Source organism: Varroa jacobsoni, unplaced genomic scaffold, assembly GCF_002532875.2.
Source record: "Varroa jacobsoni isolate VJ856 unplaced genomic scaffold, vjacob_1.0 scaffold_367, whole genome shotgun sequence".
NCBI classification, from domain to species: Eukaryota; Metazoa; Arthropoda; class Arachnida; order Mesostigmata; family Varroidae; genus Varroa; species Varroa jacobsoni.
Genome location: NW_019213269.1, coordinates 513991 through 531572, shown reverse-complemented (window position 1 = coordinate 531572; position 17582 = coordinate 513991). Strand labels below are relative to the sequence as shown.

The window sequence follows — 17582 nt, the reverse complement described above, 5'->3', positions numbered from 1 at the left end:
ACGGGTGTCTAACAAAACAAGATGGCGTCACCCATGAGCTCTAAAGCGAACGTCTTATCGGATGAGTCGTTCATATGAGACTAAAGAAGGTGTTCGTTGTCGTTGCAAATGATCGAGGTCTAATTGTGACTTTGGTATTCGTGTACAAAGCAATATCCAAGTTAATTGTTTTTTGGCAAATACGCGTAGGACACGATGGATGTCGATCTTCACATGGTCGAAACAGTGAGTAGTGCCGTAGAACAATATTGCGGATACCTACCGAAACGGAACAATCCGTAAACAGCGCGCCCTTTACTTATGTGACGAGCTAGTTCTTTTTATAGGCGACAGTTCAATCAATTCGTTGATTTCATTCGTTATGCTTATTCTGGTCGATTTTTCTTAGGCCAATAGAACTCAGACTTCATTGCTAGGGAAGACGCATAACAAGTGTGAGTAGCACCTCCGCCTGCTTCTTCCATGTAGACGCGACAGTGTGTCTTAAACATGCCTCAGATGAAAATCTGTTTTGGGTTATATACGGGAACGCGTAATATAATTAGTGTGAGTACTACTGCGGATCGTGTAAGGCTTGATCTGTTATTGAATGTAACGTCGATTTGTTTGTCTTTAACCTGAGTCTAGGCAATAGAAAAGCTGTTTGATCCGCTAGCGGGTCAGGCCGCATCACAGGAAGCCAATCGATTCTTGTGTGAACTGCAAGAGTGTCCCCAAGCATGGACACTGAGCTGGCAACTACTTGCGCTTAACAAGGTACATATGGGTCTTTTTTTATGGAGCAAATATATTTTGCATTATTGAATATTATTGAAATTACATTACCACGCTAATCCCTTATAGCGGTAAATCTAGGCCAAATCGCTTTTCTCAAATAAGAAAAGGACGATTAATAGAAAAAAAAAAAAAGAAAAGACGCTTTATTCGCTTAATTTTGTGGAGTTTGTCTTCTAACTCAGTTATTTTTGTTAGATCCTTTTCCTTCAGGAAACTAATCCATAGTACAGGATGAGTAACAATTAAGATACTGTGTGTACGGAGCCAATGTAATACTTATTATAAAAAAGAACAATAAATTATTTATTGTATGTATGCGAAGCAATATTTGTACGTATTCGAAGCTATATTTGAATCACAGTGAAGCCAAAACTCAATCGAACAATTATTGTGATATTGTAACCTATAAACCCATTCTTTGCACTCTGCTCAGCATAGACTCTAGCACAGTTTGGTTATCTATCATCAGATGGGTTCGTAACAGGCGCGTTGACGGTAGAGCCCTTGCTGTACAGAAAACGAAATACCAGTGGTGACGTAAAGAAACATGGATTCAGCGGCGTCGCTATGTACAATATGATTATGGCTATCGGTGTCAGATCTGATTATGATGACTTGATCCGACCCAGCGTGCGTTCGCTCAGCTGCCAAAAGGCATATGCGACAAGAAGATGCCCTTCATGCTTGTTCCCAAATTAAACCGTTTATTAACGCCCTTAATTAACCATTGTGACTGTAAGCTCTTTAAGTACTTGGCTAGACAGGGCAGACTACTAACAGAAAGATCGCTAACTCGATCTCACCCCGTCGCAATTTATATTTCGCGCTAACGTTGTCATTAGGCGCTGCGCTCTTGGCTCTTAAAAATAGATTTACATCGACGTATGTGAGCGTATTTGTACGTTGGTTCTAGATCCTCATGTTAAGCGATGTCCAGTCTGTAAAATCTGGCTGATACTTTGTGGTTCGATACCAATTTGATGAGTGCAGTGTTTTATCGCTCGACTGGAAATAGTTACATATCTATTCATTTCTTCGTAATGGAAACACAACACATTTTGCAAATACTCTCGCCTGCTGAACATGACCGACGCGCAAATGCCTTTGTGGTTATGTAAGTGCCTCCGCGATAGGCAACATTGCTTGTTATGCGATAAAGGCCAAGGCCATATACGTATATTTTACAGCAAGGCAACCTAATTTCGCTTTGTAGTACATGGTACTATAATTTTCAACAAGCGAGAAAACATTAAACATTAGTTAGGTATAAAATATCGTTAAGTATCATATATAATACATCGTCAACTTTTCTATTTGCTTTTACACCCAGGACCTCAAATGCCAAATGGTGGGCGCCGCTATGGTAACATCACAAATCTGCAAAGGTCTACGGCAGCTTCAACCGATCCAGTTAAGTGCTCTTCGGGAGCAACTAGTAGGCACAATTGTCGCTCACGCCAGCGGGCCACTGCCGTCGAATCAACAGGTTGCTGTCAGGCTAACTCTAGCGGTAAGTAATATATAGCAGTGATTTAAGATTGCGCCAGAATACAGTTGTGTCCTGATAGACAGGCAAATACATAACCATCCATAACTGACTGAAGATATGACTATGATCTGCTCACATGCATAATCGGTAAACAAGCCTCTCCATTTCGGCATAGTTATACTTCGCTTCTAGGGTAGCTTCATAATTCGATCTCTTCTTAAGTTAGCTTCCGAATGGTTTTTCATCTAAGTTTTGCGAGCACACATCTGGGCTGGGTCAGATATTGCTATTTTTTCAGTTAGAAAACTACCATGATGCATGAAAGCACGCACGTTTGGCGTCGTTGACTCGAGTCCTAGTTGCGCATTGACGTGCACTACGAACAGCTCGATAGTGAACTCACTGATTGCTATAAATAAAAGGTTGCAAGATTATTAGACATAATTATTTGGTAGGCCATTGGAAGTAACTCAATTTAATTTTGTCGTAGTGCTGTTTGATCTTTGCTACCTGTCTTCGGTACCTCATCTAACTCGTGTCTTGTGTATTTCGAATGGTAGGTGGCGATGTTTACGACAGGTAGTCACATTTAACACACGCTCATTTTGTAACACTCGACACTATTTCATATTCGATTTCAGTTGGCTGCAATGGCTGCTCGAACACTGCTGTTCTTCTGGCAAAGCGCGGTCACAGACATGATTGAAAACTTTCGGGACAGTCAACCGATTCTGCTATTCGAATTCCTCGCTCGACTTCCTGAGGAGGCAAGTACAGAACAATTGATCTACATATGTATTATTTCTACTCGAATATCGGTGTCTGCGGTTATCGTTGCGTTATTCAAGAATGGTTGAGTATCAACATTTATATGGTACATCCTGTTCAGCTGCTCTCACGGTGTTATATTATGGGTATATATATTATAGAATTTTTACAGGTGTAATATTTTAAGATTTTTACGCTTAGCAAATAAACAGTTCACCTTATCGGAGTTAACTTTTCCTCGCTGTAATATTTGATAAAACGAAAACAGTAGCTGAATGGCTTTAGTTGCAATGGATGTTTTTACGAATCCGAAAGTTTATTTTAGTAGTAAATTGTGTATATACAATAAAAACGGTCTCTCTCCCTAATACATTTCCTAATTGTGTTTTGTGCATTAATTATTCTAGGCGGCACAATTGGAAAAGCCGGACAATCATGCAAACACACTACGCGTTTCAGCGACCTCCGTTTTGTCCCTATGTCAATCGGCGTTGGCATCCCCGATTGCAAACCTTCGCATAACAGCAATGCGCACGGTTACTCAATGGGTGCCGCTAGCACCTGCGGAAGAGTTGCCAGCCAATCTCTGCATCACTCTCCTTGGTAAATTCAGATTGAGGAAGGCCGCAAAAATTTGTTTATTGCATAGCGGCCCATTAGAGTAGGTTAAGTACAATAATATATTTGATTTCACAGTTTAATACGGCATAATATGCAAAAGTTGAAAATCCACACGAGAGGAATAGAAAATACCGACTCGGCGAATGTCTACTATACTTTTCAATGCAATGACGCAGAATTTTCTATGGTCAGCAACCGCAAAGCACCAGTTTATAAACGACAGATGTGCTGTGTGGATATTTGTTGCCGTAGATCACTTAACAGATGATCACGAACATGCTTGCGATGCCATCCTGAGTTTTCTGCAGCATCCTGACGGACCGCATTATCCGAAACTGATGGGCGACCTTTTGGAACAAGTGGCGGTTAAGTGCGGGCCCATTGTCGAGACAAAACGTGCGTGCGGTGATCAGGATGCGCTCTTCTCCATATACTCTCTACTAACTGGTTCGTAGATTAATATTTTGTCTTCTTTAACAGTAAACCTTTTCTACTAAAACGCTTGATCCTGATGAAAATTTTGTTGCAGTAACCTCTAATCTCACCCACTTTACAGGCATGGGCGAGATGCACACGAATCTAATCCTGGCTAGCTTGTTACCGGACAGCTCAAACAGACCAGGGACTGAGATGTTACTCAAAATGCTACTGGTAAGGGAACCCTTTAGTTGGTTCATTTTGCAGTTGTGCGTAGCTTTTAAGCATCGATGACTTGGTCATGGGGACTAGAAAAGCGTATTGTACGGTAAGTTTGTTTAGGTTAGTAGATATAATAGAGCGGAGTTAGTCATAACCTAACAGTAAATTGTAGAAGCGAGGTTTATGTAAATATTTTTCGAACAAGATACGATAGATCATAGGTGTGTATGGTTCATCATAATAATGGAATCCAAATATATATGAGTATGTCAGTTCTCTAAATTCATTACTCCAATGAAGACCATCGAATGAAAACATCTCAGTACTCTAACGATAAAATCGGCCATTTGCAGTCACTAATGCTATGAGTTCATGTCAGCTTCTCTGATTATAGAAATGTTACAGTCCTGTGTGCAATTTTCTATAGGATTGCGTTGGCACGCCCGGCCAGTATCCATCGGAGGAGATTATCTCACGTATTCCAATTACGTTCTGGCATATCCTACTCGATGAGCTCGCCCGTGTTGAGCCTAGCACACAAATGGCAAAGCTCACACTGCAGTTACAGCCGGTATACGAACAGCTCGTGAAACTAATGCTTCGGAAAAGTCAACTGCCTGACCCGGGAACGATGGACTTGGATGAAAAAGAAGATCTTCGTTGCTACAGACAAGATATCGCTGACTGCTATGTCAGTAACGAATGGAATTACTCCATGCAGTCAATACTTGTTATTTGAAGTACTATTAATTAATACATAGTGTTTCTGTTCGAGCAGGAGAAAACTGCGATTTACTAATGTAATTCGCATTAATTTCGTTAACTTTGTCTTAAAATGGGTATGTCTGTAAGTGTCTTAACCATGCAGTTAAAAATGGAATACACCCCTAATCTTCTTCGAATTTTTAGTTCATTTGGTTTAGTTTTAATGCAATTGCTAAGTCTAGCAATATTTGATGTATCTTCGGCCGTCCATTAGCTTCTATTCGGTCTCGATTCTAGACCTTTTAACATCTGCTGTTTAATTATATATGCGACTTTTCTAATGTACAGAGTGATATTGTGATACGACACATCGGCGTATATGTATTTTGTTTTTGGTTCGGAGAAGGGTTTTGTTTAGCAGAATAGGATGAAGTGAATCTGCTAGCAGTGACGCTTATGGCTATATAAGCTTTTAGATAACAATCAAACTGTATTGATTCAATGGCTTCAGATGTACATTGCTACGATGCTGCCAGCGCCAGTGTTCTACTTCTTTATATCCGCGCTGGATACAGCTGTCGCGGAATATTCTGAAACCAAAAACGCAAAGGTCATCGAAGCCTGTCTCTTTGCGCTCAATGCGATAGGTAAGTGTTTTGTCAGCTTATAGCCATGGAGGTAGTTCTAAAATTATTCACGTTCGCTGCCAAAGCCTTTATACCTTCTTAAAATCTGATGTCTTAAAAGTTTGATTTTTTGTGCCGTCATCAAGCAGTTCAAGCAAAGCTTTGAAAAAGTACACACCGTCATTCACTGTATGTAAGGAGATATTAGTTGGCGCCGTGCCCTCGTTTTTCTGTTATTAGCAATCACGAAAAGTTGCTAATACTGAGCCTATGGTTACTGCTGCGAATGAATTAGGTGATATGGCGGATTCTGAAGATGACTCGCCTGTCGTTGGTGCAGTCTTGGCGTTGCTTCCTCGAATACCGCCTGCTGGTGATGAGGTTCTTTCTCAGGTCTGTATTCTGGGAAGCTACATTTTTGAGCGACTTGAGCAAGAAATAGATAAACTATACAATTGTTATATTCCATATTGACAAATTGGAGCTTATAGGAGGGGAACATGCTTTGCCTAATAGATTGGTAGGTGAGGTACCCTCGGAATTTTTTTAGTGAGGTATAACAGATCATTGACTCACGTTTATGTCTTCCAGGTTATACATTCTTAGCTGCTCGATATTACAAAAGTATATATATATTATAAGCCTGTTATATATATATATATATATATATAAGCCTATTACAGTTATACAAACCTAAAAACTAGATTTTCATTTTTCTGAATCGTAGCACAGACTTGTGTTCGGGGAACGTACTTGTTAATGTATCTTCAAGTCAGTCATTATAATTCAGTTGAAGTATTGTTGTGTAGAGCATAATATGTATCTGCCTCCGTGCATCAAACATGCTCATAGATAACGATTTGTTCTGTGTTAAAGGTAATGACTGCCGTGGGCATCTTCGCAGAGAAGACGTCCGGTGAAAACATTGGCCCTCTCGGTAAGTCTGACTGAGATTGAAGTTCACTCTTATATTGTGATACAGGTGATTATGAAAATACTGGAATGCGTCACTCATGGATCCCGGACATATCCGTATATGTACCCGTACATATTGTTATTAAAATAGATGTTCACTATCCACAGTCAACACCCCGTATCTTTGTTAATGTTCTCTATTCTCGAATGATTTCCAACTTTGTTTTCAGCTAAATAGTGTCCAAGTGACTAACATAAGAATTGTACAAAGGATACGGATTACAGAGAGAAACACGCTTGATGGGTCTGTCAAACATGTAGTATGTCTTAATTTTGATCTCGGATCTCTTTATCAAAGCGGAGTACTGTAATAACGGCAAACCGCAGCAAGGGTTACCATTATTGGCTTCATTGATTCCTTAAAGATGTCAGAAACTTGTAGTCTCATCAGTTTGCTCTGCAACTGAAATAAAAGGAATTCGAGCTTTTATCTTTAGTCTACATGATGGCAAAACGTAACGCAAAGATATGAAAAATAGACATGACTGTTAGAATTCATTTTCATTAAATGTCTTTTTTCTATTAATTTTCTAATGTTTCAGTGCATCTCTTGCTTCGAGGATTGCAGCAGGCAGGCACATCGGCATCAGCCTCGATGGCCCTAAAGGATTTGGCTCGAACACACGGAGATCGGCTAGCACCAGCGGCCAACGACATTCTTCAAGCCATAGCAGTTGTGCTTCATCCTCAAAGTCCTCTTCCTTTGAAGCATAGGTTAGACAGATCAGTGATTCTATGTTTAAGGCAAGAAGTGGAGAGTGCCTTAAAGGAAATCGGCATTTTAACTGTTTGAATGAATTCTTTCGTAGGGATCGTGTGCGTTTAGTGGCGATTGTAGGCCACGTAGTATCAGCGTTGAGTTCAACAGAACAGGCCCTCACTAGTTTGTCTGCTTTGATGGCACCTTTCGTACAGCAACTCAACGAAATTACAAATTTTCCTGGGGTATGGTTTCTGTGTCTATTCTTGTTTCAGCATTGACTTCATTGCGTGATACTTAATTACGTTGTTTTACCATGACATTACACCGCGTTACCTTGAAAAGGCCTTGTACTATTTTGTTGCGCATTATAAATTTTTCCGGTTTTGGATATGCTGTCTCGTTCAGGACTTACACTGCTCAAATTCAAATGCACACTCTATTTATCCCTTTCCGCCATTGCTTTAAAATGTCAGGTGACTGCAACATTCCGGGAGGCTACAAAGGAGAATTTAGACCTTTTGCAATCGATGTTCGCGTCATTAACTTTTTGCCAGGAAGGGGATGCTGCCCAACAAAGCTCACGACCAGGACAGGTCCTTGTAGAGCAACTCATGCCGCTATTTAAACTGATTGCCGCCAAATACTCCTGCGATGCGGAGGTAAGGCGAATAAGTATGGTTCTAGTTTACCGTACGTCAATCATTAATATTGAAATGTATATACTAGTTTAAATAGCTAAAACTGAACAGTTGAGAACCCAATGGCAGGGCATATCTGGTGGCCAACTCCATGAAATGACCAGATTATTGTTCATTTTGTTTACCCTAGGTTGTGTCCAATTTGGCAGAGTGCATCCGCAAAGCAGTTCCGGTGCTGGAATTAGAGCCGCATTGCGTCGTTCTTTCAGAATTACTTTCAATGTGTGGAGCTTTACTTATGCATCACCCCAACGCTTCCGTACTCGGCGCTGCAACCTCCGTGAGCAACATCCAATGAATAATATAACAACATCATTAGAAAATATAGCGATGGGTTTTGTGGCCGTTGTAGTTACTTTACGACAAGGAACGTTTATGGCTATCGCTAATAAATAACTTTGCTCGAAATTGGAGGAAGAAATAATGAAAAACACAGAATTCCATTTACTGAAAAGTTCGTACCCCTGTATCAACTGGTCCATTGCGTTCCTCATGTCCTGTTTGCGATATAATATATAGATATTTTTGTATGCTACAATTTTTACGTTGAACGGTACGACGGGTGCAGCACATTTCTTAGTTTTAAATTTTAATTTATTCACAGGTACTCGCCCATACAAAGGCGAATCAGACTAGCCCGATGTGCGCCCAATTCAAGTCAATCTGTGATATTTGCTTCGCTTATTTTAGTCAAGGTAAGCAATATCTCTTCTTGTCGTGAGTCTTTCGTCGAAGTCCAATAAAGTAATCAGCTTTATAAGGCCGAGTCAAGGTTTATCTTTAGGATCATTTAGTAGTTCATCAATGAACTATTAAATATATTAACTACTAAAAAAAATATACAAACACGCAGATAGATACATCAGCGTTTGTCACATCTGCGAAGCTCAAAAGATATTCCTCATATGAATTAAGTATTTCAGTTAACTAAATTTTTACATAAGCTGAAAAATAAAAAGGTAGCGTGTTTTATCTGATCTCTTGTTAGATTTGCACGGCTGTACGGATGCGGTCGAGTCATTCTACAAACTACACGCAGTTCTCTTTAAAAAAAGGCTTCGATACTACGATCAGAACGTTTTCTCACTCGATGATCTCATCCAACTGTGCAAATACGGTAAGCATAAAGTTTGCATATTTTCTAACGCATCCAATAGAATGTAAAAAGCATTAAACGTAAAATGAAAAGGATATTCTTGTTTCGTTACAGTTTTACCACCTTCAACCTTTTATCTCATCAGATCTATTAAGGCTTTAGGTATGTTTACTAGACTTTCTGATATACCCATCTTTTTTCCAAATATATGCGTGTGTGGCTTCAGGTTAAAATTGTTTTTAATTGTAAAAATGATTCGCGATGCTGACTATTATGTAATATAGAATCGGCAATACCTTTGCATTGGAATATTATGTCTGGTGTTTTGATACGTTACGAGGTATGTTTCATGGAACCATCGCAGGTACGACTCAGAACGAGCTTCTTCAAACCTACGTAATTTTCTATAAACTACATTCTACTTACTCCGCAATCGTAGGTTAAAATTTTAGCAATAGCAGTTGCTGACAATGTGACTAAACGCATCCAATAGTACAAACAAGTATTTGTTTTTTCTCCAGGGTAATTCATGATGCTTATATCGATATTGACATGGTAGTGACTTCTAATAACTGCGCGTACATTTCGAATTCGTCTAGTTAATTTTTGACCCTGATCTTCCAGCTACGTTGGCGACCACTCTTCCTGAACAGTTTACTTATCGGGCAGCGATTTCGTTCCTGGTAAGTTGTTGTAACAGTTTTTAGTTATTATATTAGCGTATTTTCAGGCAACTTACATTTTAATCAAATCTACTTTACAGTTAACGCATGCTAAAATAAAGTTATAAAAGGGAACAAATCAGATGCGACTTCATAGTTTTTGAATAGTAGGTGTATTGCACATAGACAGGTTCTACTGGCAACTCGGTGAACTACGCTACACATATGGTGGTTAACCATATATTAAACTCAAGTAATGTTAAATCATTGCAGACTCAATTCGTGAATGCATCGGAACGAAGCCCATTTGTAAAGGAAGCGCTCGAACTATGCTCCGAGAATATCATCGCCCAACTGGTTCAGGTAAGATAAAGATTAGTCGTATGGCAAGCAGTGTATAGCTAATATATATATATATATACAAACATGTATATGCAAAGTAAAATGTCGTGGTAATTGTACAGCACTCATCTGACCCCGATCTGACAAACGAGCCCCAAGGCGTTTTTCGGCGTATTTGCGTGTGGATTCGTCAAAGTAAAGTGTGATTTCAGTAATTTCAGTAAAACTTAAGCTCTCGATGCTTCGCTTTTCAGAACATACGTGGCGGGGTATCACGGAACTTCATCGAGGCCGAGGCCGACGTATTTCTCGCCTTGAACAAAACTGCTTTGCCTTTGCTGACGGCAGCGCTTCAGCGTTTCGTCAGCGCGCCCATCGACGAACCAAGCCCCGAGAGTAGACAGAACTTCGCACGGCAGATACTAAGGTAGAAAGAAAAATGATGTCTGGTCGTTACAGTAAATGATAAGGATAAGATTTTCTTGATAACGAATGTAGAACACGGTTCTTGTTCATAGTTTAGTTCAGATGCGGATTGGTTCTGAGTGCGCGAATTAAACTTCAGTCTGTCTTACTTGATTTAGGTCGTTTCCCATATACACTGCTAGGCTTTTTTGTTCTAGAGTTAACACAGTTTATGATTAGCTTTAAATATTCCATGTATTGCTAATTATTTTTATTTGATAAGAGTACTAGCTCGTAAAACACTATCTGCAAGTTTTAAAATTCGATTTTTGTTACATTGGATTGTATTTTGCTAACCAGGGAGCGTTCAAACAAGCGTATGCTCTGTAAAGTTATCATTGACTTTACCCTTGAGTGGCGGAACCTTTCCGGCGAGTACGGACGAGCAACGACTAATCTGCATTTATAGACCAACCTGATTCTGGATAAGATAGCGATCGATACGCAACCATCCGAATAAGTGTTTGCCAAGTGTTTTGTATGTAAACACACGCGCCGTTGTTGTTTGTTTCAGGGTAGAAAAATGTAGCCAAGTGTATTTAGTGTAGTAGGCAATATACGGAGTGGGCTATTTCGTTCGAGTTCAAACCCATAACATGTATAGATCTACAAAATAGTGTTTGTTTCTTAATTGAATAATATCAGACTGTACAGTCACAGGACTAACATGTACCTGAAATTGGGTTAGTTGACTTATATTCCATAGTAGTATGCAAGTGCATGGGGCCACCGACAGCAGTTGTTTTGCTATGTTGAAGGAATTTAGTATGTATAAGACTTGTGGATACAAAAAATTCTCTAGTAAAGAAGATTCAGGAAAAGAGGCAAAGTGGGTATAAAAAAGATATAATGGGCCTCGACGACCGGTTAAACCTCTCAGATGTCGATTTATTCAAATAAAACATTGTCATATATATCTTTCAGTTGATCCCTTCCACCCCAGGCTGCTTATACCATGCGAGCCATACGTCCGGTTAATGTTTAATAAATTGCATTATATATATATATATATATATATACCTTAATCCCATCCACTAGAGAAAATTGATTTTATAAATGACTAATGTCAGTGGATACTTTCTATTATCGAATATGGCAATGAGTTTGTCAGGACAAGCCTGAGTCACATGATTATAATTATCGGTACACCCAAGTAACGTCAACTAATTCATAACTAAGCTGACATGTGTGCGTGCTCGCTCGCTGTAAAGTAGCTGCGAGACTATTTACCCCTCATCGAAACGGACGTCGCAATTGAGTTGGAGGTGATTAGTACAGACTTCCGAGAAAGAACCGATTTCTTTAAAGGCCCAATAGTTCGTTGCGGGAAGCTTACTTATTTGCTATACGCGCGAATGTTCTTGCAGTGATAATAATAGAAACGTGACGACGGTTCGTTCGAAAGCATCGTATATTACATCTTTTTAGTGCGTATTGAGCTAGGTTTTTTCCTTTCAAAAAGGACGACATTTTACGGGCATTGACAACTTTTGTATAGACTGCAGAGATAGATACATTTGAGGGTGATCGAAGTTAGATTCAGTATCTTACTGAGGGGAATATGGATTGTCAGTTGTTGTTTGTAAAGATCTTCATGGAAATTGGATAGACTATGCTATATGACACTATATGATCTGCGTTCACTTAATGTTTTTATACGTTGTTTGTTTTTTTTGATAGAAAGTTATCATTGCTTTCCACTGGTGATCGGTTCCGAACACACTGCTTCATAAAATCGAGAAGCGCAACAAATCGCTGTTTCTTTTACAATCTGTACATTTAATGATCCTCTGTAAATAAAATGAGAAACCGTACATTATCCGTTTCTGTTTTTTATGGCAAAATTAGATAAGGCAATATTAGACGCAGTTGTTGAATTGTGCGCATATTACAATAGAAGCATCCAAAATACCGTCTCTTCACTTTAGACCCCTTAGAAAACGTATGCCTCCTAGAATCAGTGTTTATTATTTGCGGTTTACCTGGCAATAAGGACGAGTACACATGGCATTTTACAACAATGTTTTATTAATGGTTACGCCTTGTTCAAGTAAGCTTGTTGTTCTCTCATACAAGTCGTGGATCTTGCTAGAGTTCGGCTATTTCTAGTTAGCCGATAGTAGTTGTGGGCAATTGATGACAAGTAGCTAACTAATTGGTTTGTTGTTGAATAAAAGTTTGGAATAAATTTAAGAAAAGAAGCAATTTAAATATTCATTGTAGCGGATGCACACATTGACACACTTTCCTCTATAAAAACACTCCCGTGTAAGCAAACCAAGGTTATAATTTCCCTAAAATACTCCTCTCATGCTACATGTTCGCTTGGGAAAACTGAGTAGGCCATCGATATGTGACAGCAACATGAATATATTCAACGAAATTTATTCAACACATCAAGTACAGCATCACCGAGTGGTGCTGTTGTTGCTACTATTGTTAATAGATTTGTTATCAGGCAACACTTTTGCCGACCATCGGGAATCCTCACCATTTTTTATTACCATAAATTCATCGCTATAAGAACTATCACAAGGGACGATCTTGTGATAAGTTTCCATTGCTTTTGGATTTTTCATCTTTATTCTTTATTTCCCCTATAAATAAGAATACGGAGAATATGGAAAGCATATATATATGCATGTATGTTTATATCGACTGCAATGAGAAGCATCCCTCAGCATCGCCATCGTTTTCACTTACTATCCCGACTATTTGCCTTGTGTCCTTGCTTACGGTAATTATACGATCGCGAATAGCGGTTTACTACTATCAAAGTTAATTGTTATTGTCACGTTGGTTCAATTATAAGACTCACTCGTGGTTTGCGATTATTGTGTTTTTTTTTCTGTCTATCCGGTTTTTCTCAGTGTCAGTATACGAGGTGTGCACTGTGCTTATTATTTATTGTTATCGTTTTACATACTGTGTGCAGATTTTCTTATTACTGTTTTCAGGATTCGGCCTCGAAGCTTACTGTTGTCATAGTTCGTGTGCTTCTTGCTGTTAGGTGGCGCTAGCACTCAGGTTGTTGTGCTCTTAGCAACAAATAGTGTTCTCAGCATTATTACTGTTTCTACGGCTAGGTTACTACAATATCAGAGTAAGAATAGTCTTGTTATGTATAGACTTATATATTTTATACTATTACATATCTATGTTCAGTTTTGATCGATTTGTAAATTCTCCACACATTAGTAATATGCAATAATAGATTTATATTTCAAATCTCTTTTTCCTAGTTTTATTTTCCCTCGCAAACTGCTCTGCCGTCCCAGCCTCTCAGCAGTTTCACTTCCGTCTGTTTTCATGCCTGTAATTTGCTGCCTTCCTTCATTTTTTTCCAAATAATAATAATCTCGTCTAATAAACATTTTTTTTTCGTATATATATATATATATATATATATATATATATATAGCAGTGATAGTGATGATATAAATATATAGCTGAGATAACAGTATTAATAATTATTGCAATAAACATTATCGTCGCATTCATCGTCACTACGAGTATGAATATATCGAAATATAATAACTATCATTAAATGGTCATCTCGTTTTGAGAGTGCTATATCGTGTATGGTGTTTTGTTATCATGCTACTTATGTACAGATAAACAGGCATGCTTGTTGTGCTAATCAAAAAGAGCCGACTGGACTCACATTGACGTAAACGTTCATGGGCCCAGTCAGTGTGCATGTACCTATAATAATCTTCGACGCAACCATCATTATACTAATGTCTTTTACTATATACTTATGCGTGCTTGTTATTTATGCTTGTCCATTTAGCTAGGTATTAATAGAAATAACCCATATATTTTTCCATATGGTCGCACACTAATGTTATCTCGAGGGCAGCATTATTTCGATTGCTCTTGGGCTGCTCTTTTGTTTCAATACGATAGTCAGCAGCACCTGTTCCTGTACGTCGTTTGCGCGCTAAATACGCTTAATGAAAGTAATCATAATTTTAACAACAGTACTAGTACATGACTTCCATGTAATAGACTATTTCGTCGCCCTTTGTGTGCTTATTTCGCATTCAAGATATATAGTGTCTTCTCATTCTATTATGTGTATGTAAAATTGCCCTTTTCATTCTTGTGCTTTACTGATGCAATTTTCATCACTTTCCTCCTCTTACTTATCACTTACCTTTCAGCTGCTTCCCTCTCCACCTGTATAAGCATCTTTGCCTGATCATCTGAGCTACTTAACCTTCAGCTAGCCTATCAGCTTATGACTGTCGTAAACAAGATTAGAGTCTGTTCTATTGCTTTCTTTCATTTCGGTTAAATTTTTTCTCCCCGATAAGTAACAGCGTCTTCGAGCAGTAAGGTACTGCTGTTAATGCTTTCCTATTACATACAAATTGAACATCTAGATCGGGACCGACGACCGAGCTGGCTCTGCCTCATCGTCATGAGACTGCTGCATGATTCACTATGTCTTGTGTTGAGGGTTGTTGCCCTCGTCGGTGGCGCTACTACTGTTGTCCTTACTGTTGTTGTTGCTGCTGCTGCTGCTATTGTCGACAACCCCAGCTGGGCTTTCTCGAACGCTGGTCATTCCAGTCGTGGTGGTCGCCTTCATCGTCTGATCGGTCAGAAAAAGATCCTCATGCGGTTGCGACGCCGGCGAAGAGATATTGCGCTGTGTACATTGATAATCGGTGGGATGGGAACAAACAGATGGCGATGGTGCAACGGTTTCTGTGTTACCGTTATCACTATCCCACTGATGTCGCTGTTGGTGACTGCACTCCGCTGAGGATGCTATTGCTGAAAAGGAATGGTAGTGTTGGTTCGAAACGGCTGATAAGGGACTCGTGGGTGTGCTAGGCTCCGGAGGACTCTGGAACGAGATAATAGCGCATCCGAACTGAGCGTCCTCGTCCGTCGTCGGCGTGGGCGGCTCCAGCTCGATACAAATTACCCCAGATGCAGAACTGCAGCCGCTACCGATCGATTTTGCATCTACTGTTTCACATCCTGTTAAAGCATTAGTTTCGGGTACTAAGGCAATTACATTGGAGTCGCCTGAATTGTACTCAGATGGCTCAAACTTCACTCGAACCTGAGGTATGTCCGTTTTCAGGTCCTTGCTGGTTTTTATGTCGGTGGCTGCGAATATATGTTGTGGTTGTTGTCGTTGAGCAGGCAAGCCGTATAATTGTTTGCTACTCGGAGATACATTACTCAGAGCTCTGGCGGCGTGACTTTCATTGTCATCATCGTAGAGTCCTACCTCCGTTTCGGGCTCAAAAATAGAGCTCATTTGAAAACTGTCGTTGCTCATTCCCAGCCAGGACGGCGAGTCATCGAACGAGAGAACGTTTGTAAGACTGGGAGCACGGGAGGAACCGCTGAGTGATTCGGAACGTAGCCTACGAAGGTCCCGTTCCCAACGGGAACTGGAATGAGCGTGCTGATGGGACGATTGGCCGGGCAAAGCCTGAAATGAGGCACCACTGCTACGGATTAGTGAACGCATTTCTTCAGGCTGCTCCGCCTCTAGGGTTGTGGGCTGAATGATGTGGAACACCTTGAAGACAACAGACAATTAAAAGTTATCCATACTCACTAAAACATGAGATGATTTTAATGCCTCGATAGGAACTCGTGGACTACAGAGAAAGAAACAAATAAAAAAGCATGAACCCATTATAAATACATGCTCACTGTTCGAACTGTACGATTCCAGCAGAAAATGTTAAACTTTTTGGCGTGGTTTACCAAATTCTGAAATGGTGTATAAAGTACGTTCTAAACGAGATTCGTCATACATAATACTTTTAAGCATGATTCTTCCAAACCATTATAGTACTATATACCTTATGTTCTAGCACCGGAGTGGCCACGGGTGTGGCACTTTGCACCATGATTGTCGGAAGCTTATCCTCACTGCCGAGTCCGTCGAATCCGCTGGGCCTGGGCTGTACTTGTTTCTGTTGTTCAAAGTCCTTGTTTTCACAAATGGGCGTGGGCATTTGGATTTCGATCTTCGGCATGTCGATCTCTTTCCCCGAAGAGAGGTCGGTTTTGTCCACTGAGGATACCGAAGACTCTGAGTTCGAGTAGGTACCTCGGGTGACGATTTTACCAAGAGTAGAGACTTTGGACGAGCTCGCTCGTCGAGTCGAAATCGGTCCACAGCAGTCCACAGCATCGCCATGTCCTTCCGAAACTCCGCCCTTTTGTCCAACCTCGTGGGGGTGTTCCGCCCTTGAAATGTAGCATGAAAAATTAACACATGAAAACTAAATCTGATAAACTAGAAAACTTATAATACGGGTCTGTGTTTGAATCGAATGTCGAGCACTTGGCTGAAAGATAATAGAGCAACTAGGTGCTTACTGGAAGAGAGTTGTAATCCGGAGAAGTTTGAAGACAATTGTGTCGCAGGTGTGTTACACTGAAGTTACGCTTTCGCATATAATTTAAATATATATACCTGGTTTCTGCGGGCGGTCGAGTCTCCGTCACTGCTGCTCGGGGGTAGAAATCGGGGTCGGGAATGTCTCCGAAGACGTCCCTGTAAGCGAGTCCGAACTTCTGAGACCCAACGATGATCTCTATTCTGCATATTATCGTATCTCAGCTGAAGCGACTGGCAATTTTAGTTGCCTTTACATTCACTGCATTCCACCAAAGACAACTAAGGAACATACAAAGGAAAACTACTGCGCGAAGGCACGTTTCTAGCCCTACAAAATGTTTTTCGTCAACACCGAAACATCGTAAATAGATTGTTTGAATATGACGCGATCCTGTGGAAAATTGATAGCGCATAACAACCACGTACTGCAATGGATACAGTTAGTAATGTAATCGTTATAATTCCAATCCGCCATCGATATATAGCACTGTGCTTTATATGTGAATGGTTGGGAGGAGAAGTTACACATGACGCTAGTAGGTGTAAGAAGTGCGACAGGCCCTGGCGTCATTTCCAAAAAGCGCCTAAATTCTCATACTGCCGTACTATCTTAATTAAGTACTATAGTCAGCTG

General features: G+C 40.0%; 2 protein-coding genes across 5 annotated transcripts in view; one reads left to right on the top strand and one right to left on the bottom strand.

Moving 5' to 3' along the window:
- The first annotated feature begins 33 nt into the window (after positions 1-33).
- cdm (importin-13-like protein cdm) lies at positions 34-12385 on the top strand. The gene is made up of 21 exons (XM_022831975.2): positions 34-225; positions 628-756; positions 2108-2287; positions 2908-3033; positions 3442-3637; positions 3908-4102; positions 4212-4306; positions 4722-4985; positions 5511-5646; positions 5921-6018; positions 6502-6562; positions 7143-7314; positions 7410-7545; positions 7777-7962; positions 8132-8281; positions 8606-8696; positions 8990-9118; positions 9722-9780; positions 10033-10122; positions 10356-10528; positions 10867-12385. The coding sequence occupies exons 1-21, from the start codon at positions 196-198 to the stop codon at positions 10973-10975; spliced, it is 2805 nt and encodes a 934-aa protein (XP_022687710.1). The 5' UTR covers positions 34-195; the 3' UTR covers positions 10976-12385.
- A 186-nt stretch (positions 12386-12571) lies between these two features.
- The window catches only part of LOC147753582 (uncharacterized), a 31796-nt gene continuing 26785 nt past the window's right edge, over positions 12572-17582 (bottom strand). For 3 of the 4 annotated variants that reach the window (XM_086968018.1, XM_086968021.1, XM_086968019.1), the window contains 3 exons: positions 17024-17104; positions 16404-16794; positions 12572-16114 (listed from right to left, as the gene is read on the bottom strand). In XM_086968018.1, the coding sequence (XP_086824144.1) occupies positions 15014-16114; positions 16404-16794; positions 17024-17104 (1573 nt within the window). In that variant the 3' untranslated portion in view covers positions 12572-15013. The remainder of the gene's footprint in view (positions 16115-16403; positions 16795-17023; positions 17105-17582) is intronic. The other variant, XM_086968020.1, reaches the window with a different exon arrangement.